Raw genomic sequence first — 27,499 nt, 5'->3', positions numbered from 1 at the left:
GATACAGTGCGACCAGATCAAAGTCCAGAATACCCTTTAGTGTTCAAAAGAGAGCTGTTCACTGAAGGTGACATGGCATGGTCACGGTTCCCTTCCTGGACAGGATGAGGAATTGAAGCAATGAAAAGAATAAATAATTACACTCGAACTGTAGATGAGATTATCAACCTTACTACCACTAATATAGGTTTATTAAATGAAGAAATGGCTCAGCTTAAAAAAGTAGTATTAGAGCACAGATTAACGCTAAATTATCTCACTGCAGCTCAAGGTGGGATGTGTAAGGTATTTCACACTGACTGTTGTATATACATGTATATATATATTTCTGATAATGAGGACATTATTAAAGGGCATCTTGCTAAGATAAGAGAACTACAAAATAAGGCCAGAGATATTGCTAAAGATGGATGGAACCCCTTTCAGGGTTTAGGAGGTTTTGGTGACTTTTTATATGGGATAGCAACATTGTTACAGAAACTAGGCGCTTACATTGTGATGTTCCTATTTCTCACATTTGTTATTTACTTCCTCATCAGGCTATGCCTCTGTGTGACGACCCGCTGTACCAACAAATGTACCACCAGCCCTGATGAACCCATTATTGAGAAAGCTAGGAGAGAGCTGAACAGGACGCCGTCTATCTGCGCCAATTTAACAGGAGTTACCAGCAATCGGCTGAATGTAACGCGGAGAAGAATGGTGTCAAATAAACAAAAAGAGGGAAATGACATGGACATTCTACTGTTCATTTAAGAACTAGAGACTCCATTTTGTTCTCACTGTTGAAATGTGTTCTGTAACCTTCACCTAACACACACAGTCACATCTCCTACTAAACGCTCTCTACTCCCCCCTCTCTTCTCTAGCTTTTAATAATATATTTCTATTTGTTAGTTTTTAATAACATCTCACACCACCCCTTTCTTATCTATGTATAAAATAACATGTAATAATACATTTTGACACTGATCGGACATTTTAAAACACAGTGATTGAGTCCTGTGAATCTGTTCCTGCAGCTGCAGTATTAAATTTGTTTTAGAGTCCCAATCAGAAAGTAGTCATATCAGCTGTCCTGCCAATACTGTGACCTACTGTACTTGCCCTGTTGTTTTTTATAACAATATATTTTTTGTTTTGCTCCTCAAAATAAAAATAGGATTTTTATAACAGCTTACCTGTAAAATCCTTTTCTTTTGAGGTACATCACGGGACATAGAGCCTCAGTAATTACTGATGGGTTATGTAGTATCACAAGGTGATTGGACACTGAATCAGACCTGAGGACCTCGTACTGCTGCCTGCAGCACACTACGCCCAAAGGCGATATCCTCATGCCTTCCCACATCCACCTGATAAAATCTGGTGAATGTATGGACTGAAGACCAGGTTGCGGCCTTGCAGATCTGAGCCATAGAGGCCCGGTGATGCACCGCCCAAGAAGCACTAATAGCCCTTGTGGAGTGTGCGTTGATTTGAAAAGGTGGAATTTTCTGTTTCAAACCGTAAGCTCGAATAATCATTTGCCGAATCCATTTTGAAATGGTAGACTTTGACGCTGCCTGTCCTTTATTGGAACCTTCCGGCAGTACGAACAAAACATCCGTTTTGCGAATCTGAGCAGTTGCTTCCAGATAGGCCTTGACTGCTCTTACTACATCCAAGGAATGTAGTGACTTTTCTTCTGTAGAACCAGGATCTGGGAAAAAGGAAGGCAGAACACTATCTTGGTTTAGATGGAAATCTGAAACCACCTTTGGTAAAAAGCTAGGATGAGGGCACAATACCACTCTATCCTTATGCAAGATTAAATAAGGCTCTTTACAGGAAAGAGCTGCTAATTCCGATACTCTTCTAGCAGAAGAAATGGCTACCAGAAAAATGAACTTTCTTGTCAACAAGACCAAGGGAATTTGACGTATTGGTTCAAAAGGCTGTCTTTGTAAGACTGACAGAACCAAATTCAAGTCCCAGGGATTTAGGGGCGCCTTAACCAGGGGATTAAGACGCATTAAGTTTCGGACCAAAGAATGTGAAGCAAGTGGCCGTTGAAATAATACTGATAAGGCCGAGACCTGCCCCTTGATAGTACTCAAGGCCAGCTTCATTTCTAATCCCATTTGTAGAAAGTAAAGAATTCTACCTATGACATATTTCCTGGGATGCCAACCCCTGGCTTAACACCAGGATAACATAAGTCTTCCAGACTCTATGATAAATTACTCTGGAAGCTGGCTTCCTTGCATTGATCAATGTAGAGATCACAGGACCCGAAAGCCCAAGATTCTTCAGAACCTGGGTTTCAATAGCCAAACCGTCAAATTTAGCATTTGTAAGGCAGGATGGAATACTGGACCTTGAGATAACAGGTCTGGACGTGACGGTAGGGTCCACGGGGAACCCACTGTCATCTTTACTATTTCTGCACACCAAGCTCTTCTGGGCCAAGCTGGGGCCACCAGAAGTACCGACTTCTTTTCCTGCCTGATCCTGCGAAGGAGTCGTGGCAGTAGCAGAATAGGAGGGAATGCATAAATCAGTGAGAACCGATGCCACGGAATCACCAATGCATCTGTCCAGCATGCAAGAGGATCCCTTGTTCTTGACACAAACTTGTCGATCTTCTTGTTGAACCTGGATGCAAAGAAATCTACATCTGGAATCCCCCATCTTTGGCATATGGCCCAAAAGACGTCGGGGTGAAGAGACCATTCCCCTGGGATTAACCGCTGGCGACTCAAATAGTCCGCCTGCCAGTTCTCTATCCCTGGAATGAAAACTGCTGATATGCATGGCACATGTTTTTCTGCCCAGACTAAAATCTGGTTCAGTTCGTCCTGAGCTGCACGACTCCTGGTGCCTCCTTGATTGATATAAGCCACTGCTGTGGCATTGTCGGACTGGATCCTGACAGGGCATCCCTGTAGCTTGAGAGTCCAGGCCTTTAGGGCTAGATACGCCGCACGGATCTCCAGAATGTGGATGGGTAAGGTCCTCTCCTTTTTGGACCATTCCCCCTGGACCGCAGACTGTTCCAGAACTGCTCCCCAACCTGAAAGACTGGCATCCGTTGTTACCACTGTCCAGGTAACCGGTAAAAAGGATTTCCCTTTTTTCAGGTTTTTGGGTATTAACCACCAACTGAGGCTCTGACGCATTGTAGGAGACAGACGCATCGGAAAATCTAATGCCTGCACCTTCTTGTTCCAGGCAGACAGGATACTGTGTTGCAGCAGTCTTGAATGAAACTGAGCATAGGGAACTGCTTCGAATGAAGCCATCATCTTTCCCAGCAGCCTCATACAAAGGCGAACAGAAGGACTCTTTTTTGTCCTGATCACCTGAATCAGTTCTTTTAAGGCACTGATCTTTGCCTGAGGTAAAAATACCTTCTCTTGGTTTGTGTCTATGACCAGGCCCAAATACTCTAGTCTTCTTACTGGTTTTGAGAAAGACTTTTCTAAGTTGAGAATCCAACCTAGGTATTCCAAGTAGTTGACTGTGGTGACCAAGTTCTGGTCCAGGCAGGCCACCGACTGGTCTATCAAGAGCAGGTCATCTAGGTATGCTATGACAGGTATACCTTGGGCCCTTAATCTGGCTAGAGGAGGAGCCAAGATCTTTGTAAACACCCGAGGTGCAGTGGCTAGCCCGAAAGGCAGGGCTATAAACTGAAAGTGGCATTTTTCTACTTCGAAACGCAAGTACTTTTGATGAGCAGGGAAAATGGGTACATGCAGGTACACATCTCTGATGTCTATCGATGCCAGAAATTCTCCTCCTTGTAGGATGGAGACTACTGATCGAATTTATTCCATGCGAAAGGATCTAATCTTTAGGAATCGGTTTAGATCCTTTAGATCCAGAATAGGTCTGACATCTCCATTTGGTTTTTGAACCGTGAAAAGGTTTGAATAAAACCCCAATCCCTGCTCCTCCGTGGGAACCATCACGATGACTTTTTGCCACAATAGTCGCTCTAACGCTAGAAGGAGAGACTGCTTTTTCTCTGGATCTCTGGGGACATTTGATCTGAGCAATCGAGGAGAGGGGAATACTCGGAACTCCAGTTTGTAACCTAGGGTTACCGTAGAGATTACCCATTTGTCCTGGAAATCTTCCTGCCAGAGCTTTGAGAACTGTAACAGTCTTCCCCCCCACCCGAGCGAACGGGGGCGCTCCTTCATAAAGAGGCTTTAGCGTCTTGTCTAGTAGGCTTCTTCCCCCAGGACTTCTTTTGTCCCTGGGATCGACTCTGAAATTTATTTCTTGAGTCTGACGGGGGAGGCCGTCGCGACTGCCTGGAGGCTGATGCTCCTGGCACCGGGGAAAGCGCTCATTTAAAAGAGGGACGTTTGCTCCTTTTCTTAACTGGTAAGAGTGTGCTTTTCCCACTAGAGATCTTTTGGATAGAATTGTCCAAATACTCTCCAAACAGCCTTGCACCACGAAATGGAAATCCAGCCAGAAGCTTCTTACATGGTGATTCAGCTGACCAATTTTTCAACCATAAGATTCTACGCATATGCACCAACCCAAGCAAAAGGGAGAGGTTTGGATGATAGAATCTCTGATTGCGTCAACAGCAAAACATAAAGCCGCTGGAAGGTTGGCCAACCCCTGGGCTTGCTGTTCAGGTAAAACTTTGAGGACCTGTTTAACATGGTCTCTCAAGTATTGACAGACTCCAATTGCTGCAGGTTGAGCTACTGAACCTGCTAAGGAAAATATATTTTTTAACAGGAATTCCATTTTTTTATCAGTTGGATCCCTAAGCATCTGAGTGCTGTCAACAGGACAAGTCAGACTTTTATTTACGGAGGAAATGGCGGCGTCAACTGCCGGTATACCCCACATTTTTCTAAATTTTTCCTCCATAGGATAAAGTGTTGAAAACTTTTTGGGCGGAAAAAAAAATGTTTATCTGGGTGATCCCACTCAGAATAAAATGAGCTTTTCCAGTAAATTATGAACAGGAAAAGCATGTGTTGTTTGAGGAGGCTTCAGTGAACCCAAAGAAGAGGAGGGTTCTTTAACTGACTCAGATACGGGCAACTTAAATGTGGAGCAGACCAATCCAGCAAGGATCTGAACTAGCACCTTCTCATCCTGAGAAGCTGAAGAGGGCCCTTCTCCACTTGATTCCTCAGAAGAGGAATCATCAGTCCCATCCCGATCCTCTGAGGGGGATTCCTCTGCTTTTTCCCCAGAGTCCCTCAGCTTGAGGGTCCTGGGTAACGGAGGGAGACCTAGTGCGTTTTCTTCCACTGAGTGAAGACACAATTAAGGCCATTAGTCTTTACTCTAGTCCATTAATGGTTGAGGAAAAAACCTCCTGCGTAATGTATACAGGGGCTGAAGTGCCAGAAGCAGATGCAGCCCCTGACCCAGACGGCTCACCCTGGCCAGCCATCCCAGGTCCCACAGAGCCTGAGGGAGATCCCCTAGAGCCTCTGGTTTTCGGGGTACCTGTACCTCGTCTACCCATAGTGCAAAGCAACAAGGTGGAGGTATCATCAAAACACTGACTGCTGAGCGATGTAGTTCAGCAACTGCCGCTTCTACCAATGCCCAGTCTGGTGTTTTAAAGTAAATGCTGCCTGGGAGAATGCCTGTGTCCCACCTCACATGCGACCGTCAGCTCTGTGTCCCTCCATAGGCTGTGTGCACCTGAAAAAGAGTGCACTTTATAGCCTGTATAGCCAGCGATGTGGGCCTCTAATCACGCCGAACGTCACGCTAACGCTCCGCCCCCCCCTCCCCCTCGTTTTTTCAAAAAAAGTGCGCTTCCCACGCGAGCCTAGGCTCCGATCCTCGGGCCAAGCATGGAGGAGAGGCTGGGATGAAGGAGAGAGAAGGGCCGGTGGATGGGGAATCCGCTGAAAACTCCGGTAGCGCGGCAGCAGCGGTAGCGGTGGAGCGGTAATTACCGCTATCTATTCAGAACACACGGCCCCCCTAAATCATGGGGGGGGAGCATCCCTAAGGAGAGAGCCCCCCAACCCATCCTACCTGGAGCCTGGCTGGAGAAGCGTACAGCATGGGCACTGAGACAGACAGAACAAGCATGACAAGGTATGTGCTCTTGGCAGCCCCCGGTGGCGACAATAGGCATAGCATACATTTACTTAAAGGAGAAAACCTACTAGAATTAAAAAAATCCTTGAGGAATCTCCCTTACCTTATCCAGCTGCAGGGTTCTGTTTATACAGACCCAATCTTCACCTCTCACGGTGGGCTCCATTTGAGAAACCTTCAGAGACTGGGGCCCCCTTGAATAGGAGGATCCACAGTTCTGGCCCCATAAAGCACCCTGCCAGGGATATGGCTGAAAAAAACAAATACTGGGTCCCAGGGTCCAGCTCTCTAAAAAGAGAAGCGTTACAGGTAAAACCTCGTTTCTTCGGACACGAGGCCCGGGTACCATCCAATTTGGCCTGAAAAAGCACTTTGAATGGATCCGGTTGCATGGCTTGCCCCAGTATAGGATATTCCTTTGGAGCTCAGCACAGCACATCTTATTCGTGACCAAAACCTAAGACACTGGCGAAAAAACTGAGGTATCCCCAGTACAGGGAGGGGTTATATAGGGGGTTGAACTTCATGTCAAGGGTGTGACCAGTGTCCAATCACCTTGTGATATATAAGCAGAGAGGAAGTTCCCCTAGTGGTGGACTTTAAAGGCAAAAACATCATAAAAGCATCAATAACAATATAACGACCATTGAAAGGAATGCAATTCATACACTTGTACATATATGGGATATTGATACCAATGTAAGTTATATTGTTATTGATGCTTTTATGATATTTTTGAAATGAATAAATTATTGTTTATATACTATATACCTTCCTTATGTTTTTTCACATGTGCCTTTAAAGTCCACCACTAGGGGAACTTCCTCTCTGCTTATATGTTTAAATTATAGGATGTGGCACAACTTTGCAGTTAATAGCCGACCTACAACCTCTGCTTCAAATAAATTGGTAGTAGATACCGCTCCCCGTTTTTAGATCGGCAATTTTTTCTGCGTATTTATTTAGTACTCTTCGGAGTCTTATTTAATTGTTGAAAACCTTTTTTTACTTTAGAATCCTGTGTTTGTTTTACCACATCTACAACGAATAGGCATAATGACTAATTTTACAGGTGATGAATGGGAAACACTTATGGAGGGGTACCTAAAAGATTTTGGAGATAAAGAATCTATTGATTCTGAAATATCCTCATTATTCTCCAGACTTGCTAAGATCCTGGAGAAAAAAATCACTACTCTATTGGCACGTCAGATCTTTTCAGGACTATATCAAATAGGACATAAATCCCACAGGATTGCGAGTCCAGATCTTCCCCACATTGGAGGGCCTGGACTCGGAATTCAAAACCAAATGGGAACAAGCCCTGCGGGCATGTTCACAAAGCTTGATGGAAATCTTGATTGAGGAATATAGAAAAAAATCTACTACCCTAGATACAGACATTGTAGCTCTTTGCAATAAATTACAACAGTTGAAAACCCAGAGACCTCTCACTAACAAAGAGGATAAACTTAAAACACATTTAGAAACGTTTAATAAGGACATACTTATAAAAAAACGACAGAAACTTACTCGGGACAGGAATGCCTTCAGGGATGGGAAGGCATATAAATGGACCCAAAATAGATCTAACCAAAATAAAAACTACCAACATCAGGGACACCAAGCCACTCCTTCACAATCCACTTCTAACCTACCTCAAACTCACACCCAAACTTTTCAGAAACCAAATATAGGACAGAGCACGAAAGGCACATTTCGCGGGTATCCCAACGAGGGACAACAGGCGAAGAAATTAACTCTCGACATCCCCAAAAAAACTAACTCCCTTACACCCACACATGAGTTAACCATTAAAGCACTTAATACACAAACTAACACACATATCCCGACAAGGGAAATCACTCCCCAGCCGAACCCCTCAACTGTTGCATCACTAGACACTATTTCCAATGACCCATCTTTTTTAGAAAAGATCTTGATGGGTGTACAACCCACACAATCCAACCCCAACACCTACACACAGATAGCACTTAAACTGTCCCAACTGCTGGTCAAGAACAAGAATCGAATGATTTAAATATAAATCAACCTTTCATCTTACAAACCCTCCCATGATGAAATTGCTGTCCTCGAAAAAGGCTTAAATTTCTGTCCTAATCAAAATTTGGATAAATTCGAGATCTACAAAGATCTCCAACTCTTTATACCAAAGTTGATTCTAAAAAAACTCTACCACAGACAGGAAGGGCCAAATGATTTAACACCACAAGAAAACCAGGCATTGAAGCAACTGGTGTCCCTTCTCGATGAAAACGATTCAATAGATCTCATAGATGAGATCGACCTCTCCCAAATTTTATAGAGTCAATCGAAACATCCAATGAACCCTCTAGGGGAAACAAATCCACATTAAAAAAGAAATCAGATTTCTGTCCAGCACCCAGTACCCATCCAAATGCGGCGGCTTTCCTTAAATTAGTTGATAAAGAACTAGACAAGATAAAAACCCATACCAAATTCCCCAGGAATTTAACCAAGAGAGAAACAGCAGCACTCAAAACACTGTCAAATAACAATCGAATTACAATAAAAAATGCGGATAAGGGTGGAAATATTGTGGTATTTAATAATGAGGACTATATCAAGATGTGCAATAAAATATTAAACAACCCAGAATGGTATCGTCGGATACCGGCAAGTCTGGTCAAAAAATACAATCAGGATTTCTATACATTGATAGATACGGCCTATTCAAACTCGATAATCACCAAGTCCCTATGGGAATTTATTAGGAACAATTTCCCTCGTACACCGGTCTTTTATTCACTACCAAAAGTCCACAAGGACACAAAAAACCCCCCTGGTAGACCAATCATTTCCGGTATAGGGGCGATTAGCGATAATGCTAGCAAACTGATAGACGAAGTTTTGAAACCATTCGTTTCTTCTTTACCTTCCTTCGTCAAAGATACATTGCATTTTCTGCAAATTATTGATAAATCGGAAATCCCTGAATATGCAGTTTTTGTGACATTAGTTGTTGAGTCTCTCTATAGCTCTATCCCCCACGAGAAGGGTGTAGCAGCTATTAAACACATCCTTCGCACAGCTAGAGACATAGATCCCACATATGGAGAGTTCATCACCTCATTACTAGAATTCATCCTCAGCCATAATGTTTTTACTTTTAATGGCTCCCACTACCTCCAGGTGCAGGGGGTTGCGATGGGGACATGTTGTGCCCCATCGTACGCCAACCTGTACCTGGGGGAGTGGGAGGCCATGTTTCTGGGCGACGAAAGTCTATCGATGTATACGGACCACATACTCGGATGGTACCGATACATCGATGACCTCTTTATTATATGGGACGGATCGATTGATCTCCTCCAACAATGCTTGAGGATGAATCGAAATTAATTCAACCTTAACTTTACAATGTCATTTGATGAGCACTGTGTCACATTTTTGGATGTGGAGGTTTACAGAGGAGAGGGAGGAAACTATCATGAGCAAACTTTACAGAAAACCTACTGCGAGCAACGCAATTTTACATGCCACTAGCTTCCACCCCAAACCCCTTCTTGATTCAATTCCGTATAGCCAGTACCTTAGAGTGAGATGCAATTGCTGACACTTTTAGAATGGAAGCAAACAAATTACGTGACAGACTATTACTACGGGGCTATTCCCATGCGTCACTCAAACAGTCTTTCAAAAAAGCCCTTATGCAGCCAAGAAATGAGTTACTGTACTCTGAAAAAGCAAATAAAACTGGCAAAAATTATACGGATACTATTAGAATTATCACAAAATACAATAACCAACATAGACATGTCAGGAACATTGTGGAAAGATACTGGCATATGCTACAGTGTGATCCAACATTGGGGCCATTTGTCCCACAGAGACCCCTCTTCACCTTTAAACGAACTACTTCTTTAAGAGATCAAAAATCACTACGAGTGAATTCAAGGGGGAAGTAGGCAAATCCCACTGCAAGTACAAGGGAACTTTTAGATGTGGAGATTGCAACTACTGTAAATACATGCTTACAGACAAAAACCCGACCCTTCCGAACGGTCAGATTTTCCATCCTAAACACTTCGCTAATTGTAAAACTTGCGGGGTGATCTATATACTCATATGCGAGTGTACGTGTTTCTATATAGGAAAAACAAAAACAGAGTTCTGGAAGAGAGCATATAGACATATACTGGGCATGAAAACCTGTGACCCTGATCTCCCACTTGGGAGACATACCACAATAGTGCACAACGGCAAGTTTCCAAAGATTACATTTCTTATTTTAGACCGGGTACACCCGGGGTCAAGGGGAGGTGACTGGAACAAGACATTGTTACAATTGGAATCCCGCTGGATATACAATTTAAGAGCTACTCAACCCCCAGGCTTGAACGAAACCATCTGGTTCAAGCCTTTCCTTGAAGGTTTCTCTTCAGGTGGTAGGGAGCAATAATTACGATGACTATTCTTGTAAACCATGGGCTATAAATCCGCCCTTCAACTATATAAACACCTTCTTTGTACCACTGCTCCCTTCCATATATGTCATCTAAACCTGTTCCTCCCCCTCTATGACGTATAATCATGCCATACATAATATACTTTAATCGCAGACTGTGTACATACATGCTTAGTGTATTTGTTTTCCTCTCTATAGTCTATGCCCCAAAAATACACATTTCTATGTATATCTAACCTTAATATTTGTCACCCTAGCCCATATAACATCTACTAAATAGTGTAATTCCCACATGTACTTATATTCTCAATTTGTTTGTTGTTTATAATTTGTTTTCAATTAAATGTAAAATCTCAGCCTGTAAAATACTGTCAGTCAGCGGCGTTTCCTTTGTATTGTGACAAATTTACAATACTTTGAACTTTGTGCACGTTTGTATGTGCCTTTATTAAAATCCCAATCTGACCTGAAATTCGCCCGGCACACAAAGCCGCCTGAGTGTTTCCGGCTCATGGCGGCGTTGTGTGAGGCTACAGTGTTGTGTACACTGTCCTCCATCTTGCGACCCCGGCGGGCATGCGCAGTCCGCCGGGGAAGCCAAGACGTGTCGGAGGGTGGAGTAGGCGTGGCCACGCCTCATCGCGGATGCTTGCGCATGCGCGGAGGGGACCCGGCGGCGCTCGCTCCACCCAGGGGGCCATTCTCAGTGTGTCCGCCCCTCCTCTGCCACTGACAATCAGATGTTGGCCATTACACCAACGGCTGATTGGCGGGGAGGGCTTCATATACCTGAACACTGCTCACACCGAGCGTCCGTTGCAGTGTGCAGGACGCTGTCGGTCTGAGCGGATGTCCAGCTATTTTGTATACAAGTAAGTGACACTTCAACATATAACCTATGTCTTACTCAATACACTTTAATTTTGATGTTGTATCACTCTTTGCAGTTGCACCTTGCTAGTCAGAATACATCACTATATGGCTGAAAGTTGGATTTTCGTTTTTGAAATGAATAAATTATTGTTTATATACTATATACCTTCCTTATGTTTTTTCACATGTGCCTTTAAAGTCCACCACTAGGGGAACTTCCTCTCTGCTTATATGTTTAAATTATAGGATGTGGCACAACTTTGCAGTTAATAGCCGACCTACAACCTCTGCAATCACCTTGTGATACTACATAACCCATCAGTAATTACTGAGGCTCTGTGTCCCGTGATGTAAGAGAAAGAAAATTAAACACAGATTTTCTTTTTTAAACAAAAGTATCCGATATAATCTTTTTGCACCTCAAAAAATCCCAATAACTCTCTCTGTTCATATATTCAATCTGGGGATTGGTGCTATAACCAAGTTGAAGTGTCCACGACCAAAAACCTTTTCATAAAACTAGCGGTGCTTTACCACGAACACGGTCGTGCTAGCAGTGTAAAAGGGCTCTTAATGTAAGATTCAGTGTTCATTATAACCACCTGGTGCACATTCAGTGTTCTAATGAGGAAAGTTTTCTTAAGCATAGTTAACCTTTAGATAGTAATCACACCAAAAATAACATTCCTATTGTAGAGGATAACTAAAATTTGACTTGTGTCCTTCAGATATCTGAGAAAATCCGTGAGCCAATCACGCAAACAGAAGAATTTTGACTTAACTTTAAATTCCATATCTTGGAGTACAGTACAGGACGCAGGCATCTTAGTCATACATCATGGGTTACAGGCTCGTACCTTCCGGGGACCGACACTGGCAAACTTTTAGGGACATGCCCCCCGGGTGCCTCCCTGTAACCCTACCCCACTACATCACTAACCTAGTCTCAAGATGCCAACCTAATCATTCTCTTCATTCCTCCCAAGACCTCCAGCTCTCTAATTCCCTTTTCACCTCTTCCAAGGTTCACCTCCAGGACTTCTCCTGAGCCTCTCCCATCCTCTGGAACTCTCTATGCCAATCTGTCTATCTCCTAATTTTCCCACTTTCAGACGATCCCTAAAAACCCTTCTCTTCAGAGAAGTCTACTTTGTCTGCACCTAACAACTGTACTTTTATTTTCTCCATTAGCTCATCTCCCACAGTTATTACCTTGTTTATCGCTTGACCCTCCCTCTTACATTGTAAGCTCTAAGGAGAAGGGCCCTCTGATCCCTACTTTTTTAAATTGTATTGTAATTGTACTGTCTGCCCATATGTTGTAAAGCGCTGTGTAAACTGTTGGCGCTATATAAATCCTGAATAATAATACGAGTAATAATAATAATAGTATTATTATTATTATTATGTTCTCAGTTTTGTAGTAAGCAATGCAGAGTAACAAGGAGAGTGTTTAGAGAGGGATCGCCTGTTTCCTGTACACCAAGATATAAAAATTACAGGTAATTTAAAATCTTATTCATACACAACAGGACATCTTCAAGCAATTAATATAAAGGTGGGCAACAACTAGGTCAAATGGGACTGTGGCAACTGTCGAACACAATAAGGGAAAAAGACCCAGATTCAAAGTGCCGCTGCAAGCACCTTGCGGCCAAAAGCTGCTACAGTAGAGTATTGGACACCACCTGCTAAAACATTGAGAAGATATGAACAGAAGACCAGGTGGCAGCCTTACAGAAATGGTTGACAGAGGCTTGGTGCCTAAAGGCCCAGGATACGTTAACAGATCTGGAGGTGTGTGAGTGAGTGTCAGAGGTTTTCGTTTTAGAGCATAGGCTCTAGCAATCAAATCCCTTATCCTCTGAGCAATTGTGGATTTTGAAATGGGGTGGCCTTTGCAAGAACCCCAGTACAAGGACAAATAGGGAATCTGTCTGATAGAAGCAGTAGCTTTTAGGTACACTCTAATAATGGCTCTGACTAAATCCAGGCATCATTTGGTTACTTAGGAGCACAAAGATGGTAGAACAATGTCCTCACTGAGATGGAATTCTGAAACCATCTTTGGAAGAAAGGATGTCTAGGGCAGGGATATGCAATTAGCGGACCTCCAGCTGTTGCAGAACTAAAAGTCCCATGAGGCATAGCAAGACTGACAGCCACAAGCATGACACCCAGAGGCAGAAGCATGATGGGACTTATAGTTTTGCAACAGCTGGAGCTCCGCTAATTGCATATCCCTGGTCTAGGGCAAGGGTGTCAAACTCAATTTCATAGAGAGCCACATCAGACTTATGGTTTCCCTCAAAGGTCCGGTTGTATTTGTAAGACTACATAGATTTATCCCAGGCTCTTTTCTTCTTAGAATAGGTGCAGGAACTCAACCCCCCCCGCCCCTCAAACCACATCGAACGGTGGGTGTGGCAAAACTGCACTATCAGTGGGAGAATCTTAAAGGGGCAATAAATACCAGGAGTGCGTTATGTGCAGAGTGCAGAGTTGCTTAAAGCAACTATAAGTTAAAAGCTAATTTAAAGATAAGTTTACCTGGCTGAAGAAGCTTTCAATTCCTAGAAGACATTAAGAGAAGAAACCGGTTAGGCTAAAAATCAAGGAAATACAGCTCTATCCAAAACGTAATCCATAGGTTTTATACTTTTAAACACACTAGAACACAAATGCAGGCGAGAAATTAGAACTCTGAATCTGCCGTTAAGCAAGGTTTTTGCAGCCAACAGTGAATGTAGCTCCATCCCTTCTGTAACCCAAGCCTGCAAAAAGGTCGAGAGAAACAGAAAAAAACAATTCAAAAACAAATGTATATAGAAAAACTAAAAATAACGCATCATAGAACCGTAAAAAAAAAAAGTAAAAAATGTCAGTGTCCGATTGTCAGCCGCAGCATCGCAGTCCCGCTATAAGTCACTGATCGCCGCCATTGTTAGTATAAAAATAAATAAATAAAAATTCTATAAATATATCCCATAGTTTGTAGACGTTCTAACGTTCAAGTAAACCAATAATATACGCTTATTGGGATTTTTTTTTATTTTACCAAAAAATATGTAGCAGAATACATATTGGCCTAAATTTATGAAGAAATTAGATTTTTTAAATTTATAGGTATGTTTTAGGTAAATTTTTTTTTTTTTTGTTTTCAAAATTGTTGGTCTTTTTTTGTTTACAGCACAAAAAATAGAAACACAGTGGTGATCAAATAAAACGAAAAGCAAGCATTTGTTGTAAAAAAAAGTTATATACATTTTATTTGGGTACAGCATGACTGCACAGTTGTCAGTTAAAGTAACGCAGTGCCGTATCGCAAAAAAATGGCCTGGTCATTGGGGGGGGGGGGGGGTTTATGGGTTAAATCTTCCAAAGGTCAAGTGGTTAATATATGTTGCAGCGTTCATGGAACATCTGTATACAAAAATCCCAGCACTCCAAAATTACCTATGGTTTAAAAAAAAAAAAAAAAACACACCACAAAAAGGTGTGAGAGAAAGAATATGCTGACATACAGTACTGTGCAAAAGTTTTAGACAGGTGTGAAAAAATACTGTAAATTAAGGATGCTTCCAGAAATCGAAGTGTTAATAGTTTTTTTATTTTTTTTTAATTAACAAAATGTAAACAAATGAACAGAGGAGTCCTCAATGCTGAGAAATACAGGCAGATACTAATCCATAATGCCAGGAGTCGGAAGTGGGAGCGGGTACCTGTTAAAACCAAGTACCTGCTCCCTCTCAAAAGTTGGCAAATGAGGCAGACAAGCGGAGCTTCCCCCTTTTTGGGTGGAGCTCCGCTTTAAGAACCATCTTCAACATGAAGAAGGACAAGGACTCCCCACATAGCCCTGATCTCAACATTATTGAGTCTGTCTGGCATTCTTACTTTACCTCATTAGCCCCAGTTCACACAGGGGCGGCACAACTTGCAGGTCGCCTCACCGAGGCGACCTGCACACGACTTCCACGGCGACTTGCAAAACGACTTCTGTATAGAAGTCTAAGCAAGTCGCCTCAAGTCGCCCCCAAAGTAGTACAGGAACCTTTTTCTAAGTCGGAGCGACTTGCGTCGCTCCTATTAGAACGGTTCCATTGTACAGAACGGGAGGCGACTTGTCAGGCGGCTAGGTCGCCTGACAAGTCGCCCCTGTGTGAACCGGCTATTACTTTAAACCTGCCTAAAACTTTTGCACAGTAGTGTACAAGGTTCATAACTTAGCAATTCTCCCATATCAATATTATTCCCACAAAAAGAAAGACATTAGCTCTTATATGGTGTGGCTAGATTATAACATCTCATACTTTAGCTGATGGACAGCAGATTTAGAATTTGTTCCTATCAATGTTCCAAGAATAGCACTTACGCTAAATCTGAAAAAGCGACACCCTTACACATTCATTGAAAACCAGGGTTTTTTTTAAATGCAAAATGGTGCTCTGGTCTTCCTACATCGGTGCTCAGTCGTACGATCAGAAAACAATGGATTAAAACACATCAGAATACCCAACATTTCTCACCTGGCAAAAAGCACCAGCATTTTTTTCGAGGTCATTAATTCTTTTCTGAGTGGATGACAGCTGTGCATTTAGCTGGGAAATTCTGTCTTTATGTTTCTGCATAACAGTTTTCTGCATGTTTTCCAAGCGATGGGTAATATGTTTTTCTTGATCAGCCAAAAGCTGTCGTAATGCTTCAAATTCTGAAGCCACCATTTTACGTTTCTGCACAATTTCATCCTAGAAGGAAGAATAAAAGCTACTAATTTAAACTCTAACACTTCCATAGGTTTCCTAAATGTGTCTATTTTAAACCATACAGACGAAATAAAAAAAAAAAAAAAAAAAAAAAAAAAAAAAACTTTTTACAACTGTGATTTTTAAGTCGATTTTGACCACATTTGATTAACACTATTTAAAATATTAAACATTATATTAACCACATATTAATAAAATAATGTTCCCAGCTCATATTTTCCCTGTAATATTATTCTACATCACAATTATACTCTATGACGATATAATTAAATAATATAAACTAACCCTTCAACAGCAGACTTGAAAAAACTAATATTCATTCATACATACTAATGCAAAAGTGAAATTAACGCCAACCTATAAAAATCTGGACAAAATTTTTTTATTGTTTATTAATTTTTTTGGAGCCAATGACTATTACTCTAATGCCTCGTACACACGATCAGACTTTCCGCCAACAAAACTGTGTATTTTTTGTTCGAAGGTTGTTGGCTCAAACTTGTTTTGCATACACACGGTCACACAAATGTTGGCCAAAAATTACGAACGTTGGAATGCGGTGACGTACAAGACGTATGACGAGCCGAGAAAAAGGAAGTTCAATAGCCAGTGCTGCTCCTTCTGCTCGATTCGGAGCATGCGTGAACTTTTGTGTGACGGACTTGTGTACACACGATCGGACTTTCCGACAACAACGTTTTCTTGGCGGAAAATTTGAGAACCTGCTATCAAACATTTGTTGGCAGAAAGTCTGACAGCAAATGTCCGATAGAGCACACACATGGTCAGACTTTCCGACAACAAGCTCACATCCAACATTTTCCGTCGGAAAATCTGACTGCGTGTACGCGGCATTAGACGATTATAGATTACACACCTGAAGTTTACAAGCGGTTTCCTCTTCTTCATCTTTGATTTTTTTTATATCTGCAGCTTTACTTCTTAATGCTTTCAGACGTTCCTGAATGTCAACCTGTATTGGAAAATAGATTAAAAAGATCAATATTATTAATGAAAAATACAGAAAAGATTCTACATTCCTGTTGATATAGAGAAAAAAATCCACCTAAACTGACATTTCAGTTTGCAGGCTGCTAGAATGCTCAATTTTTGTTTTGTTTAATCCTCTGGGGATATCAGCAGCGAGATATTTCCACTAGTAATCCCAGGCCCAACTACTACAGACATTATATAAAAGGTAAAATATCGTACAACAATCCCTTGATGGAATCTCCATAATGTAGACTAGACAAATAAATGTGTCTATTGACAAAATATGCTACAACTTCAATATGGCCATGAAGGATGCAGCAGCAAAACAAACCACTATGCAGAGATTTTGCCACTGGTGTCAAGAGAAATTAATAAACCATGGAGGCAGGCCTCTATCAGCACCAAAACTATTTCAGCTTTGGATTATCTGGCCTTTAGAAAATTTAAAGTGCTATTAAAAAGGTTTTTATTTATTTTTAATAACAAACATGTACCTGCTCTATGCAATGGTTTTGCACAGAAAAGCCCTGATCCTCTTCTTCTCGGGTCCCCCACGACCAGTGCCCTAATAGCAAATCTCTTGTGTTGGGGGCACAGGTGCATGTTTGCTCCCGAGCCCCACTTTATGCGTCCATAGGACGAACACAGAGGTGTAGCTCAACCCTGCTCCCAATAGCTCCCGCTGCTCCTGTGTCTCGGGAGAGGGAGAGGGAGAGACCTAGGACAGCAGAGGCTCTCGTCAGGATTGGGCTCAGGTGAGTATTGGGGGAGAGCAGGAGAAGCGCGCAAAAGATTTTTTTACTTTCATGCATATGCATGAAGTTAAAAAAAAAAAAAAACAAAATAAAAACTTTAGCCTTTACAACCACTTTGACTAAAGTTCAAGCAAAATTTGTTTTTTGTTTTTTTTTTATTAAAAACAGTGCAGCTACACTAATCAAAACAAAGGTTTAAATATTTGACTGTGTGTATGGAGCGATCCACTGCAGTTAGCTGTGGAAAAACACGAATTTGAGACTAGGGCACCACAGTCAGATGTGTTCTGCATTATAGCTGCAATGGATAATAGAGAGGTCAGAATAAAGTCATATTAGTGTACTCTGATTTTTTTGCATAGTTGTGTTTAATTATTAGTTCAAGTAGCTTGCAGACTTGGATCACTGGTTTCCTCTATAGCCACCCAATATAAAGATGGGCTAATAGAGAGGAGGATGAAGGAACTGGTTAAAAATTGCCATAACAGAACGACCCAGGATTCTGCTGTCCTGAAAAGGGCAACTAATGTGTTGCAATTCACACAAATCTGATAAACTGCAAAGTCAGGCAGGCGGCACACTCACTTACTTGTCCTGAAATTCAGCTTCCTAGGTCACCTCTCTACTTTCAACTTGAATATTGCAGCATTTATCAGCACCATCACCCCACATCCAAAACCAGGTGATCAGTAGCAACTCTGCTAATGCTTTTCTTTAAAGTTACATGGAAGAGGATAACCCAGTCTTCACAGAATTTAATTTGTTATGCATTACAACGAACCCCGGCCTCTCCCCATCTCCATATCCCCTGCGCAGAAAGTTATCAGCTCACAAGGTTTTAAATTATAGTCTACAGGTATTCTGGGCACTTATAAAACATGAGCAGCTCTGACTACTATTTCTGCATCTGCTATGATGAATCAACTGCCAATGAAAACGACCGAATATCAGTAACCGGGAAGAAGCCTGGCGAAAATTGTCAGTAGTGGGAGGGCTCTGAGAGTCTGGGACAACACAGTACTGAAGTTTAGGGGAGAACACCTCCACTTTAAAATGGTTGGAAATAGGGCCGAAACAACTTATCGAATTAATTGACAACTAATTGATTATGAAATTAATCGAATAATTAAGCAGTAACATCATGGGGTTAAAAAATAAATAAATAAAATTAGCCCTTTAGAGTACAAAAAAAGCAAATAATCGCTACTGTAAATATTACTTTCACTGTTGCACAGTAAAAAAGTAAAAAAAGCAATTATTTGCTCTTTTTGTACTATAAAGGGCTAATTTTTTTTTTTTACTCCATTATGTTACTAAACATCTTAGGCCTGGTTCACACCTATGTGTTTTTTGGTGCTTTTTGCAAAAACGTACTACAGTTCATTTAACGTTCACATCTATGCTTTTTTCAGCTGCTTTGGAAAGGGTCAAGGACTTTTTTCAAAGCAAAACGGTGCTTTTTTGGTTCAACCGACTTCAATGGAGAAGCTGCAGAAAAGCATATAATGCGTTTTTGCAGTAATTTGTGATTTTTTTAAAATCTGCCCAACAACAAATTGGCCAAAAAAAAACAAAACAACAAATTCATAGAAAAATGCAAAAAACGCAAATCGTAGCAAAATCACGTGTGCAAAAAATCAAAACGCACAGCAAAAAGCACTGCAGAAACAGATCAAAAGAAAACTGCATAGGTGTGTACTGAGCCTTATGCTGGTCACATGGATCAATTTTCAGACAAGAATATTCATACGAAAAATCTTTGTACATTTGCTGAATGAAAGGATGTTGTTTGAAATTTTCACTTGCTTTTAACATTCTGTTTCAAAACTAATGTAATTTCTGAACGAAAACCACATACACTGTCTGAAAATTCCTTTGATCAAGAAGTTTTCTATTATTTCTAAATTTTCCCATCACTGTGGTTGAAAACAAACATCGATTTGACCCCACTAATGATTAGAATATCGAACAAACGTTCTTAAAATGACATTTTTTTTTTTTTTTTGAAGGAAGACATTGTTTTTGTATGGCCAGCATATAATATATTACAGTTACTTGAAAATATGCAAAACAGTCTAACTTTTTTTTCTTTTAAATAAAAAAAATTGATCTGAGTCTGATGATATTTACTAGATTCAATCTCTAATAATATATACAGTATATCTCTTCTGTCCGTTATTCTCAGAGTGGATTAAAGAATAAAATTGCCTTTTTTTTTAATTTTACATATTATCTTATACACCACACTTTAAGGCTATTAACTGATTAATCGAAACAACAATCAGCCAACTAATCGATTATGAAAATAATCGTTAGTTGCAGCCCTAGTTGTAAACCTCTGACATGAAATATGAACAAAGCATATCCCTCTATAGTGTGTACTTGTCTCAATTCAGAGCACTAAGTGTAATTTCCTCTCCTATCTATGTCACAAGTTTTCCTGACACCAAGAGATAAAAAGGTAATAGGTAAGAGCTCCAGCGCTGTGTGAAGGGGGTGTGTCCCTTCCATTCAATTAGCTCTCAGTGCTCTCCTCATTGAGATCTGCAGATTGTAATTTCAGCTCCCCTCCCTTGGCTTTCTGAAAGCTGTACAAATTCTGGATTTTGAAATGCTTTAGAGAAAAGTGGGCTGCAGATAAACAGATACAATTTCTATAGTAAGATTTATTTAATCTTTGTGTATCAACTAAGGCTAATCACGTCACATGGTATATTTAAGGGTTTACAAACCAAAAATCCACCATGTATTGAAGAGGAACAAAGTCAGACATATGTGACAACCATGGTTGTCCTTACAGATAGTGGAGAAAACAAACATGGACAGAAAGAATATTATGCTCAGGATTACCAGTTGGTTAAAAAAAAAAACACAAACACAGCTGCCACATATGCAAGTCCTAGTAATTTGCAATATATTCAATTTTGTGTTTTTAGGTTAGGCAAAAGCCTTAAAGTGTTTAAGCCTTTTTTAAAAAACAAAAAACTGCCAGCCTCTCTATTAGAGGCTGGTATACAACACTGTGTAAATCCTTTCTAGAAATGATTTACAGTGTTGTATGCCAGACTCTAATAGAGATGCTGGCATTGACAATTTTAGGTTTTGTATTTTCAATAATAGCAGAGACAGAGAGAGCGCTGACAGGCAGGAAGGAGGGGTGTGGGGGGGGGGGGGGGGGAGAGGAGAGCAGCGTATGACGGAGGGACGAACTTTGACCATGGTGGTCAGGGCTGAGTAGCCTTTGTTATCGTGGTCAGTTTAGAGAGGGCATACAGGAAGTGGCAAATTCAGGGACGTTTTTTTTTTTTTTTTTTTTTTTTTTTTTATAATTTAGAGGGGGGCAGATTACACAGCACAAGCACTGTGCTGTTTAATCTGATTTAAAGGACCAGAATCTGTATGTTTTTTTGGGGGTTAACAAACACTTTAAGGGTAAACTGTTTAACCACTTGTCTTCCTGGGCATTTTTTTTTTTTGCACACATTAAAATTTGTATTTTTTGCTGAAAATTACCTTAAACATTTATATATTTTCTGCAAAAGCACTATAGAATAAAATGATGGCTGTTTAAATTTTTTATGTTACGAAGCGGTTATGTTATTTGCACAACTGCTTAACACATATTTTCAGGGAAAATTAAAATTAATTGTATGCATACAGACAAAAGAATATCCAATATATTGTCAAAATATAAAAGAAGGGGATGCGTCGAGTAAATGCACCCATAAATAACTATGGTACCCAAAATTTTCCATAGGTGAAGTTTAAAAGCCTTTATGGGCTATCAGTTTTGAGCTAACCATTATTTATGACCCTAAAATTATTGCTCACACTCCTAATGTTCACAGTGATATCTCACACGTGGCATGTTTTATGCCTGCATACATGTGCACATCTTACACTGAGTTTTTTGCATTGGAGTGTGTACAGGGGCAAGAAGAGTGCCTTAACAAATGTGCATATTTATTATTACAATTTTTTTCTCCAATATCTTATCTCTTTATGAAGACATCAGGGTCCTATTAGACCTCCAGTGTCTCCCCTGCCCTTCAATGCAGAAAAATCAAGCACCCTTGGAGCCCTGTAAAATTGATCAAGCGGCTCCTGACCAGCCCAACTTACCTTTACCTTAAAGCTGGGAGCCGGCTGTAAAAATCAAATACCAAGCTTGCAGTTGCTGCTGCAGCAGCAGCAGCAGCAGCTGTGAGCTTGTTTTAATCCCTTGTATACCAGAATGTTTATAAGCCTACCTTGGTAGACAAGGAATTAAATATAAAAAGACATTTTTTTTTTTTTAATCAGTACTGCATAAACTTATACTGAATGTTTAACTGATGAAAAGTTCACTTTAAAGTGGCTCCTGATACTATACACAGTACAATTAAGGCAGGTATGTAAAGCAGATTGTTGATAATCAGCAAAGCTACTACTATGCTCTGTATATTATTTAACACTTAAGCTGGCAAAAATCAAGACACTTCTGTTAAAAGACACATGGTCCCTTTCACCTACATGGTCAAAGTGACCGTGTCTCTTAAGGGCCTCACCTTCTTATACTCATATGTGGCCTAATACTCAGAAGTGCCAGGTATTCTTGAAGGCTGAGGAGCAGCAAGGAGCTGTGAGGAACTGCAGGTAAGATGAGTATATGGGGTTCAGGGGATGCCCTTTCCAGAGACACTGCTTTCATGTGCAGTGTCTCACCAAGGTAAAATAAAACTGCAATGCAGGTGCTCTTTGGAGGCAAAGAACTCCCTCTGAACTTGAGTACCAGCATCAGCAAGAAATAAACACAACTTTGCTTCACTTTGAGCTTAGTCATACTGCTACCATTCTATAAGGCAATACAAATGACTTTTAACAGATTGTGCATCGTATGGTGTAATTGATGCAGGGCCAGATCATCAAACTTGTGCCTATAGGCAGCATGGACAAAGATGAGCTTTCCCTCTGCAGTCATTGATCACACTTTTTTTTTTCTCCATTATCAAAAAAAAAACGTAATCACTTATACGTGGCTTATTCACAACTGTATGTGGCAACAGCACATTGCCACTAAGCACCTGCTCTATGTACGGTGCACATTCCAGTACCATTATGAATGGCACACAAAAGCATTGTACAGTAGAGGGCAATGCTTGACGCAGCACAGTGTATATACCATGTTTTCTGATGCATTGTGCTACTGAAAAGGGTTATGTGCATTTTTGATCCACTGCGGTGTGTTGTCAGCCTACTCATAATGAACTGACTACCTTAAAGTGGATGTAAACCCGATTCATGAAATTTGAGCTAGGCACATATCTGCAGTTTTTTCTTATCGCTCTCCAAAGCACCCTGTGTGTTTCTTCTGTGGCAGCTCCATTATCAGCCTGATAACTTCTGACAAGTTCTCTGAGATGGGAGATAAAAGTAGCCTAAAGTTTGTGTCCTGGGAGGTTGCTATAATTAGATTAGCAGACAGCTTGCCATCTAAGCAGAGCTCTGCACATTATTTCCTTCCTTTGCCAATGTGGAGTGGGGGTGTGTGTGTGCCTTTCCTCCAATCAGCTGTCTTGGCTGTATGTCAATAATCCACTCCCAGTGCTGAACAGGAAGATAAAATCTTTAACAGGATGTGCACCTTCTAAAGGATATATACAGCTGAAGACAGCAGATATACATGTAAAACTTATTTAGGGAGATTTGTTTCATCTCTGTGTATCATCTGAGGCTGTTCCCTTCACTAGGTATATGTGAGGGTTTACGTCCACTTTAACATAATGCGCATTTCTTAACTTACCACAAGTGATCACCAAGCCCTAAAGGGTCGAGAGTACTGATTTACATTTTGGCGATCTGCTGCGGTGTGTTAACATGTATACCATTAAAAAAAGGAACTTTACCCTGATCTTAAAAATGACAACATAGGAACATTTAGGAATGTTTAGTAATGGAAATCTACAAACAGATAACTATGATAATCGCAGGTTTTTGTATTTGCGAACCTTATTCCCCCCTCCATTCTTCTCACAGTAGCCTTTTTCACTAAGAACATTAGAATCCATCCCCATTTACTTCCTGAAAGCCTGGGTCCACCTCCTGGAACATGTGACAGGACACACTATCTGAGATATCACAGTTTACAGAATGTTTTTAAACGCAACTTGGTAGACAAGGGGTTAATTATAAACACTTTTTTTTTTTAAACTGTGCTTTATTAGCGCTACATAAAATTATGCTGAATTTTTAACTGATGAAAAGTCCAGTTTAAAATTCTACACATCTAATAGCATTTCTTTCTCGTTATAATGTATTTCACCTTAAAATCTGTGGTTGTTTCCTCTACTGGCAATACAACATGGCTCCTGTGGTCCACAGACTCCCTGCATATCACGCAAATTTCTTCTGCATCAACTTGGCAATAAAACTTTAGCGGCTCCTGGTGTTTTTTACAATGCTTTATACATTCCTCTTTCTCTTTAGTAAAAAGCAGACGGTTAGAAATGTCCACTACATTCTCCAGAAGACGGTTGGGTCTCAAAAATTTCCACTTGGATGTCTTTCGACACTGAGGACAAGGAAAATTGGTCCGAATACCTCTCCATGTTTGGACGATGCAGGCTCTGCAAAAGCAGTGACCACATTCTATAGAAACTGGGTCTTTGAAATGATCCAGGCATATAGCACAGGTGACTTCATCTTGCAAATCCTTAACAGGGTTCCTATTTGCAAGAGCCATCCCTGTTGGTTAAAACAAAAACTATAAACATTTATCAACATTTATTAAGGTAATTCCATTTTACAATGACAAGACTTTGAATATAAAACTTGCTTTGCCCACTTAAGGCAAAGCAGTAACGGGTTCATCAATATCTCCTACCCAGCACAACATACTGACCTCCCCTTCACGCTCCCACAGCACCACTCAGCTGCTGCAAGCAGGAGAAGCTTCCCTGGATAATATAGCTTAATCCATCCTGGGTGATGGATTTAAAAATTAAATAAAAAATGTGACCATGTGCTGCTGGGAGGGTGAAGTAAAGCAAACTTGATTCTGTGCCCTGCACAACTACATTTCCATCAAATCTTTGTCCACCTTTTTTTTCTACTAAATGCCTGAATCTCGAGAGCACATGTCCCCAAATTAGGACTAAGGACCGCTTCACACCAGATGCAGCAGAGGAGGGGCAGGCAGAGCTGCTATGTGTGAGAACACAGCATCTCTCAAGTCAGAGACCCGGGAGTATAGTAATAGCTGCACTAAACTTAAGGGATAAGTCTATAAGGTGGTATGCACCACACTGGAATTAAAGCATTCGTACCCCCCCCCCCCCCAAAAAAAAACAAAAAAAAACACAGAATCTGTTCCTTTAAAGCATGTTATACAGCACAGTGCTTATGCTGTGTAATTTGGCACCCTGTATACCCTAAAATACCTGGCTGATCCTGCCTGGCTATGCCCTGCCCTCTGCAAACAGACCACGATAATCATGGCTGCTGAGCCCCTGATACGTGGTCTGTTTGCGTGCCTCCGTCATCCGCAGCCTGCTCTTCTGTGTCTGTCTCCTCTGTCCTCTACCCCCCCTCCCCTCTTTTGCGTGTCACCTAGTGACAGTGCAGCTTCATTCCCCTCCTGCTGCAGGAATAACATATATTTCTATACTACATGTTCTGTCTCTTTATACAGTGCCCTGTGTTTTATTAAAAAAAAAATACCTTCTTTGCCGTATCTCACGGCGGCTTCCGGCGATCACGTGACCGGCCGTGTCTCCTCTCCTCCTCACGTCCCACTGATGTCAGCGGGGAAATCTCGGCCCCGCCCGCTGCTTCTGCAAGAAAGGCGGGCAAAGAGGAAACACAGCTGGTTACATAAGCGCCGGGAGATACGGTGAAGGAGGTTTTTTTTTTTTTAATGAAACACAGAGACAGGGGGGCACTGCAATAGAGACAGAACAGAATGTAAATTTCTAAAAGTGGGTTAAAAACCACTTTAACTCATAGTATGCCAGTACATTTACAAAGTGGCACATTCATGGAGCTCAGCTTTAAAGTAGAACTAAAAGGTAAAACTTGTTTCTTTTAACATTTTGTATAGTGGTTGTGGAGATTTACCTTCACTTCCTATCCCAACAGGAAGTGAGGAATTTTTTCCAAAAATGAGGAAATCCCTGGTTGTCACCAGATCTAGAGTGGAAGATTTCCCCTCCATTACTGTTCTGGTGATAACCCAACATTTGGGATTTTCTTTCACTTCAAAGATAATGGTAAACAGGACAAATAAAGAAGGTGAATCTCCCAATGGGGGCACATACAGCGATAAAAACCTGACAGATGTTATGACCCCACTCGATGCAATACAAAGCAAAAAAAAGAAAAATTGAGCCTTTAGTAAAAGCATAAGTTCACCTTTTGTAAAATGTTGCATGCATATTCAGGGTGTAACATGTTACAAATTGACCACTCCCCAATATAACAGCTATCGGTGATCTTCTCCTTCCCCGCTGTCACAATTTTAAAAAGACACCCGGCTGTGTCACTCATTCACAGTGCCCCGTGAATGGAAAACTACAAGGTCCATCAAGTTGTAGTTTTCAGTGAACTACCACGGCGCTTTGGCAGTTCATTAAGTCTTCCTGTCAGAAAGTATCGGCTTCCTCGTACGAGGCATAAGGAGGCCGATACACTGACAGATCTGCAGGAGATCTGCTGATCATTGGTGCAATGCTGTACAGGCTCCTGCTAAGGAGCCTGCATGTACATTTTTTTTTACCTGCAAAAAAATGTGCATTTATTATTTTTTTAAAAAAAGTAAACTTACCTTTAGGCTCCATGCACACTGGAGCTGATAAACTGCAGTTTATTGGAGTTTGGGTGTTTTTTTTTTTTTAAAGCCCATAAACTCCACTCTATGTTAGCCTATGTGTCCATGCACACGTGGAGGTTTTTCAGCTTTAACCACTTCGGCCACGGAAGAATTTACCCCCTTCCTGATCAGAGCACTTTTTGCGATTCAGCACTGCGTCGCTTTAGCTGACAATTGCGCGGTTGTGCGACGTGGCTCCCAAACAAAATTGACGTCCTTTTTTTCCCGCAAATAGAGCTTTTTTTGGGTGGTATCTGATCACCTCTGCGTTTTTTATTTTTTGCGCTATAAACAAAAAACTTGTGACAATTTAAAAAAAAAAAAAGCATTTTTTTTTACTTTTTGCTATAATAAATATCCCCCAAAAAATATATATAACATTTTTTTTCCCCTCAGTTTAGGCCGATACGTATTCTACAAATTTTTGGTACAAAAAAAACATTGTAATAAGCGTTTATTGATTGCTTTGCGCAAAAGTTATACCGTCTACAATATAGGGGATAGTTTTATGGCATTTTGATTGATAATTTGTTTTTTACTAGTAATGGTGGCGATCAGCGATTTTTATCGTGACTGCAACATTATGGCAGACACACTGGACAATTTTGACACATTTTTGGGACCATTGGCATTAATACATCGATCAGTGCTATAAAATTGCATTGAGTACTGTAAAAATGTCACTGGCAGTGTAGGGGTTAACCACTAGGTGGCACTGTAGGGGTTAAGTGTGTCC

General features: G+C 41.0%; 1 protein-coding gene across 7 annotated transcripts in view; it reads right to left on the bottom strand.

Moving 5' to 3' along the window:
- Positions 1-27,499, bottom strand: part of LOC141127340 (E3 ubiquitin-protein ligase TRIM7-like) — a 130,276-nt gene that overhangs the window by 98,652 nt on the left and 4,125 nt on the right. For 4 of the 7 annotated variants that reach the window (XM_073613673.1, XM_073613670.1, XM_073613669.1 and 1 more), the window contains exons 2-6: positions 25,617-25,729; positions 24,220-24,641; positions 17,048-17,143; positions 15,934-16,152; positions 13,955-13,977 (exon numbers count right to left, since the gene is read on the bottom strand). In XM_073613673.1, the coding sequence (XP_073469774.1) occupies positions 13,955-13,977; positions 15,934-16,152; positions 17,048-17,143; positions 24,220-24,639 (758 nt within the window). In that variant the 5' untranslated portion in view covers positions 24,640-24,641; positions 25,617-25,729. The remainder of the gene's footprint in view (positions 1-13,954; positions 13,978-15,933; positions 16,153-17,047; positions 17,144-24,219; positions 24,642-25,616; positions 25,730-27,499) is intronic. The other 3 variants (XM_073613674.1, XM_073613671.1, XM_073613672.1) reach the window with 1 other exon arrangement.

This window comes from Aquarana catesbeiana, linkage group LG02 (assembly GCF_042186555.1).
Source record: "Aquarana catesbeiana isolate 2022-GZ linkage group LG02, ASM4218655v1, whole genome shotgun sequence".
Lineage (NCBI taxonomy): Eukaryota > Metazoa > Chordata > Amphibia > Anura > Ranidae > Aquarana > Aquarana catesbeiana.
The sequence above is the reverse complement of the archived record's forward strand: the minus strand, read 5'-3'. Positions and strand labels throughout refer to the sequence as shown.